The 16,372-nt window shown below is 38.5% G+C and overlaps 1 protein-coding gene across 1 annotated transcript; it reads left to right on the plus strand.

Moving 5' to 3' along the window:
- Positions 1-4,092: 4,092 nt before the first annotated feature.
- Positions 4,093-15,385, plus strand: GPRC6A (G protein-coupled receptor class C group 6 member A). The gene is made up of 6 exons (XM_058802692.1): positions 4,093-4,286; positions 5,915-6,218; positions 8,084-8,911; positions 11,193-11,405; positions 12,816-12,939; positions 14,265-15,385. Exons 1-6 carry the CDS (start codon positions 4,093-4,095, stop codon positions 15,383-15,385), a joined length of 2,784 nt encoding a protein of 927 aa, XP_058658675.1.
- The last annotated feature ends 987 nt before the right edge of the window (positions 15,386-16,372 follow it).

The raw sequence follows: 16,372 nt of genomic DNA on the forward strand, positions 1-16,372 counted from the left end.
ATTGTTGTGAGACTGCCCAGGATGTCCCTGACAGTCCAGGGAGGAGGTTGAAGGCAGTTCCATGCCCCAGCATCTCAGTTTTCAACCAGAAAGGTAATTTGCATCAGGGGAAATTCAACTTTCAAGGAACATCAGGAGACACGTTACAACATTGTGACCTGATAAAGAAAAACAGGATTTGTCCTTCCCACCATGCAGCTCAGCTGACATCCTCTAGAGGACAAACTCAATGAACTTGAAAATTGAGTTCGTTTGTTTCTCAGGAATTAATGTGAGCTGTTGGCTTCCATCCAAATTCCATTTCACTTCATGCATTTTTTTATTTTTATCTTTGTTTTTTATAACAGACCACAAATCAGAATAATGAGTATTTATCTTCCCATTTTTAATTTTCATATTTAATATTAATCTATATAGGTCCAAATAAATTGGAGAATTTTTTTAATGCACTTGAAATTAAATCATTAAATGCCTCCTTCTTTTTTTCCTCTCATTATTTGAACTTCCTTAAAAGAAATTTAGTAAATCAAAATCACTGTGTTAAACACTATGGTTCTCTTGATCAAGAAAGCTGGCAATCCTAACCAATATTTAATCTTTTTAGTGCAAATGATGGGATTTTATTTGGATGTTGCTGGCTTCTTCAAAAAGGACAATTGCCGCTGGGTCAGTGTAAGTTGTGGCTGAGTGAGGGGGGCTACCCTACTCAAATGAAATTCAAATGTTATTCAAATGAATAACAGTGAGAATATCCAATTTTTTTCTTTCTTCCGTTAGCTATAGTGCACGTCTGGCTGAGGATTTTGCTGTCTGATGTATGTTTGGAAACACCACAATTAAAACCAGTTTAAAATAGAAAGTAATGAAAAAATGTCTTTCTCCTTTAACAGTACCTGACTGGATGGGCTTCAGATAAAAGATATTCCTGTTGGAATCTAAGCCATTATCATCTCCATGAGAAACAACAGCTAGGACAAAGAAGTTCAGCCAAAATGTTGGTCTTTGTTTCATGTAACAGTGTAGAGCCCCTCTTTGCTGGACAAAGCAACTGAGAGTTGCAAAACTTCCTTCTGCACAAAAGCAGAGAGACGTGTCTGGCCAGGTCTAGAGGCTGCAAAGACAGGAGGAGCAGGTGATCCATTCCCAGGTGTCCACTGATGTGAGGCTACACCCTGTTGGTCTCACACTCAAGTCATACCCAGCTTCTCTTGTACATTGTTAATTGTGGGTCTTTTCAACACTTCGCCAAAAAATTTACTAGGCATAAATTTACAAGAGGTCACCTGAAGGATTAATGCTGAGGGCTTGCAAGAGCCATCCTCCAAACCCCACCAATTCTGGTCTTTCTCAAAGTCCAGGTGGGAGTAACCACTTTGTCATGGCAACAGGTAACTCTGGGGCACACAGAGACACTGACAGGACCTCTTTGTCTCCTGCAAGATCCTCTAAAGCCTCTTAGAATTCACCTATGGCTCTCACAGTAGCTTTGGGATTGTTGGGTCCTGTTTTCCATCTTTGCACAGTCCATTAGAGGCAGATCTTGAGAGATGATGGTACTTCACCAAATTTCCCCAACCCTTATGCTTCAATCTACCTGACAGGAAATACTCCTGTGCTGACAACTGTGAAAGTCTGGTGTTGTGTCCATGATATGTCACTACATTTGAAACAAGGAACACTTTGTACTGTACAATTATTTCTATTGCACCCAAGTGCTAAAGAAAGGATATTTGCAAATGGTTCAAGTCAATTCTGCAATACTAGATTAGGCTGAGGTATATAAGTAAAACTATTACATACCTCTTATTGCTAGTAGTAATTATGAGATATAAATATTGAAAATAAACAAAACCAATAAACCCTCTTTCTTTTGAAAATAACACTGTGACCTAAAATCCGCGAAGTTGACTTGAAAGCACATCTCTTTTTACGGTGTTTTTATAAATAACATGAAATTATGCATCAATTATATGTGATGTTTATTCTGTCAACTTCCACTTTCCAAAGTGATCAAGTAAGGATTTTCTATTTGTAGGTAAAATCCTCTTCTATAGAAATTAATATGCTTTTAGAGACTGGCCAGAGTAAAGTTCCTTTTTTGCTTCTAATCATAAACCATAACAAATTTGAAGTTTAAAATTATCAGTACTGTGTTTCCATTGAGTCCTTATAATAATATTTAGTGGTAAGCCCTTAAAAGCTACATTTTATACTGATATTTCTTATGACTTGTTTAAGGAAATGGCTAGCTCCAGTCTTATGCCTTACTTACATCTAAGTACACACAAGTTTTATATACAGAATCATATGCAAGGTAAAGGAAATACTAGAGTATGTGGAACCAGGCTTTAGGTTGCATTACATGGCTGGAAAGCAGCAAGCACATGAATATTTGCAGGTGAATGTCTCATAACTCAGGGCCAGCATCTGACTACAGTTAATGCTGTTATAAGTCAAGAGGAAAACCTTTGGAATAGCTGGAATTTTTGTGAGTCAAAGCAGAAGCAGAATAAACTGGTATCAACATCTGCCCATAAATAAGTGTGGTCATATATATTAAAGAAAAGGCAGGCAGCTTTTTACTATCTGCACTGACCCAGCAGTGAGAATCCCACATGGAAAGAAAGAAGGCAGATGAAAGAAATACAAACTGTTTCATTAAAATGAAAAGACCAAATGTTAACTTAACTAGAGATTAACATTTGCGCTGGCAAGTATTTTGTCTATTGCATTTGCATTTACAAGAAGTATCTTGGTTGTAAATGGATATTTTACTACAAAGAGACTATTGAGAAAATAAGAAAAATATAGTAATTTGAATAATTTATACAATATGCTTATCAAAAATAATGCATAACAAACAACACATTTCTAATTTTCTTTGCCGGTAAATAAACCTTGGTTGAAATTTTCTGTGTAAATCTAGATTTAATACAATCACAGACAATATATGCTATGACTGAACCCATTCTTTTGGGAGAGTTTTGGCATACTGCCAAAAGAAGCAAAATCTGAAGAAGCCATTAAAAGAAAACAGGAAATAAACCAATGTCAGAAGCAGAGATCAGATCAGACCAGAGATCAGATTTGTGTCCCTCGCACAAATGGACTTATTAGCATAAGTCACGTTTCTGTCCTAAGGAGGTTCACTTTGATGTTTAAGATTGGGGTTTATGAAAACTGAGAGTCCAGTTTCTGCTTCTCTTTTCCCTGGGTTTCCTTCTGGCACAGCATCTGATTCCTGCGGATCTGAGGGGAGCAGTGTTGGTGAGAACAGCCACTTCCCATCCCTCCCACAGCACAGGAGCTGCTGTTCCTGCCCTGGTGTGCTCAGTCAGAAGGGGAGGAAAGCAAAAACTGGGACTAATGTTATTGATTCCCACTGTTCTGTGTTTATCACATTAACCAGCAGCAGACTTGGCCTGGTTTGTTAATATGGAACCTGATCCAAAACCCACTGAAGTCCTTAAGACATGTACCTCAGAACCATTAAGGAAAAGATTAGCTAATCCAAATGATTTTTGTACAAGGATTTTAAAACATATAAGGGTTTGAGAGAAAAGCAGTCTTTTGGTAGTTTGGGGTTGGGATTTTTGAACCAGAGTCTGATATAAAGCACACTGTGACAGGGGTGTTTTTTTATATATTTTAGCATTTTCAGACCAGGCTCTTAAAACATGGTCACAGCAGTATCACTACTACCATATTATATAATTACTTCTTTGCACACTGCACTCAGCTGGAAGGAATTCAAAACAAGCCCAAATTTATACCAAAATATTTGCCACGTGTTTTAGATAAGGTATCAGAAACTTTGAACACAACATGAGAGATTTAATGTCCAGCATTTCCTTTTAAACTCATTTATCTTTCTCCCTCCCTCTGCACTCTCACACCACCGCACCCTCACATTTTATTTGACAGCACTGCTTTAGTGCCTTCAATAAAAAAGCCTTGTCCAGTGAGGCAAATACAAGCACCTTATGAGGTGTCACCAGCTTTTGAGTGCAGCCTTTGTCCTTTGCTGCTCTTTACAGATGACACAGGAGCCCTTGTTGTTGCTGCAGCTTGATTGACTCAAAGCTGGGACACATGGCATTTGTTATCTTTTTGATCCCCTGCTTCATGGTCGGAAGCGACGTCGCTCTCTCCTGTCAGAATGCTGACGACTTTGTGGGTGCCAGTGCTCCGGGGGACATCGTTATTGGAGGCTTGTTTTCAGTTCACAGCGAAATGCTGCATCCAGAAGAAGATCCCATCAAGCCAGTAATTCAGAATTGTGCTGGGTGAGTAATACTGGAAATTAAACATACAGCAAAGAAGAGAGCGCTGACAACTGGGCATGTAACTCTTACGTTAAGGTCAACAAATTCTGGGGGTTTTTTTCGCTTAGACTTAAAAATTCCTTGGACATCACATAAATTTCACGTAAATTAACAGATAAATTTCACGTAAATTAACAGAGGATGACAAAATATGGGCAAGTTACAATAAAAAATACTGCAGTTTACTGAGGAAGGGAATGAGCATTTGATCCTATTTCAATCTTCACAGATAATCAAATAGCCGTGGATGTTTGTGTTATCATCTGATTTCCATGTATACATTTCATATTGCTAATTTGCCATAGATCTGAAGGACTCAGCTGGGCATCTATTCATTATTTGTTATGAAGCTGAACCTACATGATCTGGACACAGGCAGACTATTCCATTTTTCCCAAGCCCATAGTAAAATCTGCCTCCCATCTCTTGGGCGGCTCAGTTATAATCTATGATAGTACCTTGATGGTGACACTGTAGTTATTTTTTAAATTACCATCATTATTACACTTGGAAGTATAATTGTGGCTTTATGTTATATGATAGCCTACATATAAACACCTTGCCATGCATGCATTCTTTGCATCAGAATATTTATTCTGTTGGCTCCAAGTCCTACTGTGCTTGAAATGTCCATTTTTCTGGAATACCTGAAAAGGAAACCTGGTGAAGAATTTTATTTTAATTACAAAATAAATATTTCCTAAGACCAGGAATTCCAAACATGTATTTTTTAAAATTTAAATATAGGTGCAAATCCACAATTTTATTTCAATTTTACAACTTAATCCCACATCTGAATCTAATAATTAGCTAGGTATGCAGGTATCCATCTGGATTTATGTCAAAATGTTGAGTAGGTTGATAATTCTGTCTGTCTTCCATTATTTTTCTATGGAGACATAAATTATCTCCAGTCCATCTGAAATTTAATTTAGATCACAAGATTTGTAATCTTTAGAGAAATTTGCCCAAGAGGAGAGTTTGTTGTATTGTACACATTTTGTGCTATCTCAGTTTTGATTAATCACCTGTTACAGCATCCACTGGAGATGAGAGGAAATATCTGCGCTAACTTCATCAGGTCAGAAGAGTATTTTAGAAACATCAATGCAACCTCCAAAGACTTTGACCTCTGAAATATTTTCTTCTATTCTGAAACATTTAGTACTTCCTTTTCTTTGCTTCATGCCTTTGGTGAAAATAAATACATTTTTTAAAAACTTAGTGGGCAGGTGTAGTAAACTAGAATATCTTCACTGACTTTGACAGATGCTTCGAAGATATCACTTGCAAATGTTTCATGTATCATGAAAATTAAACTTTTAGTACATTTTTCTTTTTCAGAAAAACACTTTTATTCAAGTATATTTTTGACTCTGTGTTTATTTTACTTAGTCTCCTGTTAAATGAGAAAAAAATGGCTTTTAATCTTTTGTACACTAAACCCAAGAAAAGCACAAAAAACTTACTACCCATCAGTTCTTTTCAGCAGTTGTAAAATTCTAAGGGATATGCTCAAAACAGACTTTGCTTCACCCTTGCTTCCAGCGAAGTTTTTCTAAAAAACACCACCTATATTTCTCTGACAGCTTTGAAATTCAAGTTTTTCTTCAGACACTTGCAATGATACATGCTATTGAAACCATCAACAACTCAACGCTGTTGTCTGGAGTTACCCTGGGCTATGAAATCTACGACACGTGTGCAGAAGTTACAAAAGCCATGGCGTCTGCCCTGAGATTTCTGTCTAAATTCAACTCTTCTGAGGATGCTGTGGAGTTCAAGTGCAACTACTCAGACTACATCCCGAGAGTCAAGGCAGTCATTGGAGCCAGCTACTCAGAGGTGTCCATGGCAGTGTCAAGGCTGTTGGCTTTGCAATTAATCCCACAGGTAGGCTTGAGGCAACTATATTATTTTGGACAGAGGGTCAGATTTACCATGCTAACAATTAAGGCTCTAATCACAGGACTTGCAAAAGCCACGTATTTACTACAGGGCAGGATTTGGTTTATCCTAAGGACATCAGGACGGGTGGGTTTCAGCTCCAAGTGGAGGCCTTGATTCATTTACGCAAACAAAGGCAGTAAGGGATTCTTTATATACCCAAGGCACATTTATCCAAGTGTTTTTCCAGGCTCATGCTGGGCTCTTGTCAGCCTGGTAGTGCCTTTGGTCAGTCCTGGCTACTCCAGTGTACCTTGGACGACACTCAAGGACTTTGTTCAGGCAGCAAAGTTACAGCTGACATGAACACTTTGCCTGGTGGTGAATATGACAATACTCAATCTCAAGCTAAAAAAAAAAAAAAAATAGAGACCAGATCAGATCTGATCTATCCAGAAATTCAGGAATTCTCTCCAGCCCAAGAGAAATTAAATGTTGGAATCAGTAAAAATTATGGACAGGGAAGTGAGGAAGATTGCTCTAAAACAAATATTTTCTCCTAGTACTCTTCAAACAATTGTAGAAATGAAAGAGTACAACAGTTTAGATCCACACTAGTCCTTCCCAAAACATTCTTTTCTATTTCTGACCTCTCTAGGACTAGTACAGTCCCACATTTGTGCTTAGGCTGTGCTAAGCTTCCTGCTGTCACCTTTGTGAAAGAATTGGGGTCAAGGCCAGGACTAAGAAGGATGAAAGAGATCCACTTCCATACCATCCTGTCTTGCACTTTGGTTTTGGCAATAGATATAAATTAACCAAATAAGTGGAAAAGACATAAAATCTGAACTAAAGATAACTTCTAACTGAATCTTCTCCTCTGCAATGGTAGGAAGTAATTCTGACCTCCAACGCCACCACAGGAACTGTAGTAAGTATGAAAACCAAAGTGCCACACTTGAACATAATCAAAAGGCAAGTGACTAAAAAAATCTGCAGTAGGGCGTAGATGGAAAATGGGAATCAACAGATTTTTCTTATCAATAGCATCTGCAGTGTTCTGACCCAGTAAGATTTTGGTATTCCCTCCAGACGGGCGACTCTTGTTTTGGAAAGCTTAAATTTACTTTTTAAGAACTGTCAAGAAATATAGGGGAAAAAAAAGTTCCAACAAAAAAATAAGAAAGGATTAAAACTGGAGAGATTTAAATAGCAATGTTCTTTTTATGCTTTTCCAGCTACATTTGCAAGAAAAAGATAATAAATCTTTTCTATGAAAAAAGTATAACACTTTGTATTATTGGATACTGTTTGTTTGTCTGTGAAGTTCTTCCAACCAATTTAATGATGCTTTTGAAATATAATAATTAAATATATGTTGGGGAGAAAATATGTGTGTGTGTGTGTGTGTGTGTGTGTGTGTGTGTGTGTGTGTGTGTGTGTTGAACCACACTAAAGCACTCAGTGATAGGAAAATACTACAAAATATAAGAGTACTAGCCATTTGAATAGAGACTCAAAAATAGCCAATATTTTAATTATTGTTTTGAAGAGCATATTGATGGTATCTGAACAGAGTAAAACAAAATCTTTATATCATCATTACTGTCGTATCTATTTTGAAAGATTTTGCTCTCAGCCTTCACTGAATTATGTGGAAGGGAAAAAGTGTAACTGGCACTGGGCACAAGTCTGCATCCTAAGAGCAGGGAGAGAGAACCTGCCCCATTTAGCTGCAGCTTGTGGATGCTCATTCACAGGAGGAGGGAATCTGGGTCAGGTGGGAAGAAAGAGCAATCATGGCAGCTTTGGAACTCTTGGCATCCTTTGGTGGAGAACACATCTGTAACTGAATTGTTCATTCTTCCTAGGTCAGTCCTGCATCATCAGCTGAAATCCTCAGTGACAAAATCAGGTTTCCTTCTTTCTTCAGGACTATCCCCAGTGATTTTCACCAGACAAGAGCAATGACTCGCTTGATCTGTGAATCTGGGTGGAACTGGATTGGAGTAATAGCCACTGATGATGACAATGGGCGGTTCGCTCTGGAGAGCTTTGGCGTCCAGGCCATGGCAAACAACGTTTGCATAGCCTTTAAAGAGATGCTGCCAGCCTATCTCTCTGACAGCACCTTTCACACCAAAGTTGATCAAGCAATTGAGAATATTGTCAAAGAAAAAAGAGTAAATGTTATTGTTGTCTTTATGAGACAATTTCATGTGCTCAAACTATTCAAGAAGGCAATTGAGAGGAACGTTAATAAAATCTGGATTGCGAGTGATAACTGGTCAGCTGCAGTCAAGATCAGTACAATGCCCAATATCAGACAGCTGGGAACAGTTGTGGGATTTGGATTTAAAAATGGAGACATCTCCTCATTCCAAGAGTTTTTGAGAAACCTTCATAAAAAGCCGACTGAAAACAACAAGTTTTTACGGGAATATATTATGCTTTTGTCAGTCTGTGCACACCTGGAATATCATGACTTTCAAAGGTGCATTGCAAACCAGTCCCAGGATAATCTATTGGAAAATGATGGGAGTAAGCCTCATATCTGGAGAGATGATTTTTTGAATGCTAATGTTGAACCAGGATTTATCCATAGTACTATGCTTGCAGTCTATGCTATAGCTCAGGCCATTAAAGGGCTGTGCAAAGACAGAGACTGCAAGGATCCATCTGCCTTCACTCCCTGGGAGGTATGATGATAATTCTTACAGGTCTCATTCTGCCTAACTTTCATTGCATTTTTGCCACCCTATTCCTGGAGATAAAAGCTTGGTCCTTTTACCAAATTACTCCTTATCAGCTGCTTGACTATAGTGGTCGGTCCCATTGCTGCAAACCACTGTAATGCACATCGTGAGTGCTCTTGAGTGTTGGGGACACTGCAGGACAGGAGCATTCACCAAAGAGTTACAATTTTCCTCTCTCCTTTCTCTCACCACTGTATCTGTTTTGTCTTAATTCAAGTATTATCCTCCATAATGAGCCTCTACCTGAAACTGAAAAGGCAATACATTGTACCTGTGTCTGATCTTGACTTATAAAGACATAATCTTTAAGATGGGTGAGGCACTTGTTATCACACTACTGGGTGAGAAAAGAAAAGGAAAAATCAGACAAGTAAACCTGACCTGACCTTTTACCCAAGAACATACTCAGGACTATTCACTTTTACACACTTTTACTCAGAAGATTAAACAAATATTCACTTAAAAGTCAAACAACCTCTGAAGCACTCTGATTTGCTCTGACCTCTTATCCTAGGTCAGGGCAGGTCAAACCAAGATATGGGATTTGAAATAAAAAACAACTAATCAATAACTCAGTAACAATCAGACTAATTACATGAATTAGTAAACACTAATGGCACAAATTCAGGGCTGTTTAGCAGGAATGCAGCTTTATGGAGCTATATTTACACCATAAATTGATAAATGCCAAGCCATGCAAATTAACTCCTTTTAAGATGTTAAGCACTCATGGAGAGAACTGAGAGATAATTATTTTCCCTATGATGTTTTCATAACATGTTTCTCCTACATGAAAATTCAACCCTCTAGGAAGGAAGATATATATGTACAGAAAACTCTTAGGATCTAAGTAATCCATATCATATATCTCCAAATACAGGGAAACAATAGAGTGATTGTTGTTACAGACTTTGCAAAAAATGCCAAAAACCAGTTGCACTGAGGGGTTGCTAAATATTAGCCCCTTCTGTCTGAAGCTCAACACGCATTCAAAAAGCTCTCGTGTTCTCATATTGTTAGACAAATTGAAAAAGTGGAGAACAGAAAAATTAAATTACTAATCTGAGTATATACAATGAAAAAACCCTATTCATTCCACACAACTATGCAGCATCCAAATAAAATGCACCAATTTGGTTAGAAACACACCAATTCTTCATAAACTGTATAAATGCCCAAAAAAATTACATTATACATGACAAGTTGGCATATTATATACACTAGATGTGTATGTGTTACTAGATGTGTTACATACATTTGACAAAGCCTATTGAGGTAGTATACACCTCAGCATGTTTGTTAAATGCTATGAATATCACAAATGGACCCATGTAACAGCATGATTTTCAAATGCAGTTGAGTTCAGCCTTTCAGCAAACATTGAATTTTTTTCTTGTCAGTTAATTATTGATGCCAAAAAAATCATTAGGCCTGCAAAATAATAAAGCTTTTTCTTCAATTAAGAGCCATGGCAGCTAAATGGGAGTACTTCAGTGATCTCCCCATGCACTGGGAGTGGGGATATATAATGTGCCTTAACCTGTCCTTTTCTAGATTCACACAGACCTGTTTCATCTGTCTGCTTGTGATGAGGGAGGCAGAAGTTTTTCCCTCTTGAACAGAATGGATTGCAATACGGAGCTGGACAGTTGCCTTGACAAAGCATATATATTGTTCATTGATTATTAACAGTTCTGAGTCTCACCTTGCCATACAAAATTTCAGGCTGAGTTGCAGCTGGGAACAGTACTAGTTACTCCCAGACGTGCTGGGAGAATTTACTCTGGAAGCAAATGTTGCCTAGATTGATTCTGCTGACAGTAAAGTAACAGGAGCGCTGCTCACCACCAGTCTTTACAAGAAGGAGAGGGCCAAAAGATTCTTAGAGGGCCAAAAGGTTCTTAGCTTATGCCATCAAAAATATTTGCTCTGAATATCACACCAAAATTTTCAAGGCTGGAAAATATACTATGATTATGATTTTATGAAATTATGATTCTTTTTAGTGATAGATTTTTACGGCCAGCATGATTGTCTGTATAATGTAATTCCGTAAACAAAATGAATTCAAATTTTAATATTTTTCTTTGTCCTAAAAGCATTTCTTTTTAACTTTATACTATCATACATATGTTAAACTACTCAGGTTGTCACACTGACATGATACTGGTGTATGTTATCTTAAACTTAAAACCTTAAACTTAAACCTTAAACTTATGTGCAGCTCCTTGAAGAACTTAAAAGAGTTGTAGTCATTGATGGTGATAAGGAAGTCAAATTTGACTCCCATGGCGATATGAGCACCAGTTATGATGTTCTTCTTTGGAAAGAAATTGATGGCCACATGGAAATCACCACTATGGCAGAATATGATGCTGAGAAAGGTGGCTTTATCTTTGAGGATGAAGAGAAAAAAAAAGACTTTCTGGCTCTAAAGGTAACTTTTAATTTGTTGACATAATGTGTGAAGTTTATTTTAAGACAGTTTTTTTCTACCTGCAGCACTTGGTACTGGAACATGTGCCAGCTAGAAATCTCTTGTGTGATTTAATGTTCTCCTCTTAGAGCAAAGAATCTTTTCTGAATTTATCCAACCCCTTTCATGCACCCTGAGATCCATGTTAGCCTATGAGCAGGCTCAGTGATACAAAATCTATTTATTTCTCCAGAATGCCCCTAGAATGTTATGTCTGTCCTAAGGATACTATTACAGAATCTTACAAAGGCATTTTAAAAGAAAAAATTATGGTGTATAAAAAAGCCCTCACTTATGTACCACATTTTTTAACATGAAGATTCAGATGTGATGATTTCATTGTTAAAAAAAAAAAAAAAAAAAAAAAAAAAAAAAAAAAGTTTTGTTGTTTATTTGCCCCTGTTAGAGCTGGGGTCAGCAGCATGAGTAGGTGGTGCCACCAGGAGCCCCAGCACCGGTGTAGACAGGACTAGTGGGTGGCCCTGGCCAGCTCCAGCTGGACAATCTGTCCTCTGTGCATGGGTGGATGTCTGAGTTCATGGCACAGCTCTGTGCTGCAAGGCATTCCCCACTAACGGGGCAGGGAGAGGCTGCTTGCTAGGTGGGCTGAATCCTGGTCCCCACATGTGAACTTAGCTGAGTAGAGAAGGAAACCTCAAACCTTGTCCCTCTTTGTGGTGCAAGGAATGTCTCCACCTCCTTATAAACACCAACTTGGAAGGAGATGAGGTTGCAGTGTGCCTCAGGACAGGTGATTTGACAAAAAAAATGTCTTTGGAAGGAGGACATGAAGGGAGACCTCAAGAGAAGGCCCTGATCACACACCCAGAGTGGAGCTTCATGACTCAAGGACAAGCTGGTGAGGGTCAGGAGTTTCAGAGCTGCAGTACAGAGCATCCCCAAAGCATCTCCTTCTGGCCAAGGTGAACCCCCTGGGCTCTGAGCAGCTGAGCAGAGCTTCAGGATCTCATTTTTGAAGCAGTTCACTCAAATTCCCCTTCAGATGCTTCTGTGCATTTTTTGAAGGTGATCCTCTGTAGCATAAATGCAAGTTCAAAGCTGAAAGAAAGACTTTGATCTTGATTTTAAAGGTGTACACAAATCCAGAAATTAGCATTCAGGGCCCAAAAATAAAATTATCAGGTAAATAATGCCCCATTCTATTACTCATTGACTGTGTGGAGAAAATACAACAAACATGGACCCTACAATGTCTGTTTTTCAACATAATTTTCAGATTTTCAGATTTCCTTAAAATATGTATGATTTAAAAAAATTGCAAAAATCCTGGAGGTTTCTATTAATGTTCCCTTATAATTAGCTGTACCTAAGATGATGATCTCTTTTTTTTTTGCCCTCTGCACACTGCAGAAGGTTCAGTCAACATGCTCCCAGCCCTGCAGTCCAGGCCAGGTGAAAAAGGTTACAGAAAGTCCACACACATGCTGCTATGAGTGTATTTACTGCCCAGAAAACCATTACAGCAACCAAACAGGTAAAAAATTAGTGTCCAAATAAAGGTTTATTTCTACATCAATGTAATTGTTTTCCTTGGATATAATGTGCCTTGAGAACCTTGGGTTAAATTTTTGAATGGGATTTAAATATTTATTTATAATCACTTTCCTGTAAAACTTGGTATAAATGCTTTTTAAAAGGCCAAGTTTAAAGTAAACAGATTGTCCAGCTGACTAGCATTATCCTTTGCTAGGATGGAAATTCTGTCTGATTTATCAGTGAGATTTACTCTCATTAAATAGAGCCTTTCCTCCCTGTCTTTCCTTAGTACCTTCAGTCCAGTCAGGAGCAATTTCTTGACTTTGAGGGTGGTGAGGCACTGGTTGCCCAGAGAAGTTGTGGTGGTTGCCCCATTCTTGGAAGCGTTCAAGGCCAGGTTGGACAGAGCTCTGAGCAACCTGGTGTGGTGGAAGGTGTCCCTGCCCCCGGTGCAGGAATTGGAACTAGATGGTCTTTGAAAGTCCCTTCCAACCAAGAGGATTGGAAGCCTATGAATCTATGAAGTTCAAGGGTTATGTAATTTACTTAGCAGCACATTTTGTGTCTTACCACAGAGTACTGTGTTATTTGATATAACAGTATATTTTTGTATAATATATTTTGGAATCAAATCTTTTAAAGGTGAAAATATACTGTACAGTATATTTTTGTATCAGATCTAATGTATACTTTACCACTGGTTTAAGCAAAATCTTTTAAAGGTGAAAATTAAATATGGGGAAGCAAGATGGAATCAAGAAAATTAAGGTAGCATGTACTTTTTAATACCCTGAGAGCAGAAGAAAAGTAAATTTTATCTGCTTATTCAATTAATTGTGAAATTTCTCCATATCAGAAAATAGGAATTGCACAGCAAAAGTACCTTTCAAATCCTTATCTAAAGCAATGTTTGTTCTTGCTGTTGTGTTTTAAAAGCTATCTGTAAAGAGAATATTATGGTGTTTTGTTGTTAAAATAGACAAATGAAAGAAAAGCAATTCAAATTTTTGCTAGAGAACTGGTTTCAATTAAAGCTTCACTGGTCACATTTCACTGGTCGTTTTCCCTGCTCGCCCCTGGCTGCAGGCAGGGCTTGCCCCAGCTGGCAGGGAGCTGCGGGCACTTGTCCTCAGCTCTTTGTGCCACCGCAGCCCTGCAGCTCCTCCCCCTGGGCAGCGACAGCCGGACTCGGAGCCAGCCAGACCCATCCTTTCCCTTCAGCATCCTTTCCCACATTGCTCCTGTGTCTCAAATCCCTACAATCCGCTTTGCAGCTCATTAACTTTAGGGTTCTGAGGTATCTTCCCTTTTTTATGTTTCCAGATATGGATTACTGCTACCGATGCAACAACAAAACCTACTGGGCTCCCATCAACAGCAGCACGTGCTACAGGAAGACAATCTATTTCCTTGCCTGGACTGACTGGTTTGCTATCTTCCTCCTCCTCCTCTCTGCTTTTGGGGTTGTGTTGGTCTTGTCCATTTGTGTAATATTTACCAAAAACTTGGACACACCAGTAGTAAAGGCATCTGGTGGTCTGACTGTCTGCTACATTATTCTCTTCAGCCACTTCTTAATTTTTTTAAGCACTGTCTTCTTCATAGATATACCCACAGAATTCAAATGTAAAACTAGGCAAACACTCTTTGGTATAAGTTTTACACTCTGCATTTCATGTATTTTAATAAAGTCACTAAAAATTTTACTAGCTTTCAGCTTTGATCCCAAGCTTCAAAATTTCCTGAAATGCATGTATAAACCTATTCCAACTGTGGTCACTTGCACTGGAATTCAAGTTATCATTTGCACCTTCTGGCTTATATTTAGAACACCTTTTGTAAATCAAAATTTCTCAATCCCAAGAGCAATAATTCTAGAATGCAATGAGGGATCTATTGTAGCTTTTGGGATTATGTTAGGCTACATCGCTGCCCTAGCATTTATTTGCTTCATATTTGCCTTCAAAGGTAGGAAATTGCCAGAGAATTACAATGAAGCTAAATTCATCACTTTTGGCATGCTAATTTACTTTATAGCATGGATTGTATTTATCCCTGTCTACGCAACCACATTTGGCAAATACTTGCCAGCAGTGGAAATCATTGTTGTTTTAATATCTAATTATGGAATCCTCTGCTGCACTTTTCTACCAAAATGCTATATCATCATTTACAAGCAAGAAACAAACACAAAATCTGCCTTTCTCAAAATGGTTTACACGTACTCCTCTAAGAGTGCAGGCAGCGTTGCTGTTAGTCAGGCTTCTCTAGATTCAAAATCTTCCAGCTTCCGAGCCATTGTCACAGACTCGTGTAAAACTGAGAATGACTCTGTGAATGGAAACTGCCATTTCCAAGTGCCTGGGCAGTCGCTAATAAAAGGAAAAGTTCTTCCTCAAAATGCTGCAAGGACTATGGTCAGGAAGAGAGTCTCCAGCATATGACTGGCCAATGTTAAAATACCAGAAGTTAAAAAGCCATTTTAGGGAGCCATTTGTCTTTCAGATCTCTTTCCTTTTGCTGTCTGCAAGGAGGGCAGGCCATGTTAAACACCTTTTCCTGTACTTAGGCAGTTATCCATTACCAGATTTGAAAGGCTTTCCTGACTCACAGAGTCCATCCCTTGCTCCTGCAAACTCGCTGATGTGCAGTCCCTTTCAGCAGCTCCCTTCCTTCCCCACCCAGCCTGCTTAGACCTGTGGGAACCTATTCTGCAACCTCCCTTCCTCAAGTGAGGCAAAAGCATCACAAAAATATTATTTCTCACAGTCATGTAAGTGGGACCACATGAGTTTCCCCACTTCTTTCGCCTCTTTGATGCTCAGTTGTTTAAGGAGCTCTTCTTCTCATCTTGGCCCCATTTTACAGATCAAAGAGAACCTTGTCCCCAGCCTTTGTTTGCCGAGATAAACAAGTCCAGTCCTTTAGTCTCCACTTTTAAGATAGGCTTTCAAGTCTTCTGAACTTCCAAAAGTAACTCTTTTCATCTGGTATAAATGAATCTTTATTTTTCCTCCCCAAAATTGCACGACTTATTCCAGATGAGTGCTGTAGTAACATTTAAGTTTTCTTGTGTTTACCTTCATGGTAATGAACTAGAGACAGAGCTATAAAGAAATTAGAGAGTTCTGCTGGAGCTCTGTAGTTATACATATGTTCATCTGCCTTTTTTCCCCATACTCAGGAGAGACACATTGATTCACCTCATGCACATCCTCTGATGCACGAGGAGAGTGAGCCCCAGGTGTCCTTTTATTTGAGAGTGTAAAGTCAATGTGTAATGTCAGAACTTAAAACCACCAATTGATTCCTCTCATTAGCATAAATAATGTAATGACCAGTATCAGCATGAGGGCATCCTGGAAAATTTATGGGAGTTGACATATATTTTAATAAATGTGATTTTCAATAAGAACATGACAATGCACTGT

The sequence above is a fragment of the Ammospiza caudacuta genome, chromosome 3 (assembly GCF_027887145.1).
Source record: "Ammospiza caudacuta isolate bAmmCau1 chromosome 3, bAmmCau1.pri, whole genome shotgun sequence".
Lineage (NCBI taxonomy): Eukaryota > Metazoa > Chordata > Aves > Passeriformes > Passerellidae > Ammospiza > Ammospiza caudacuta.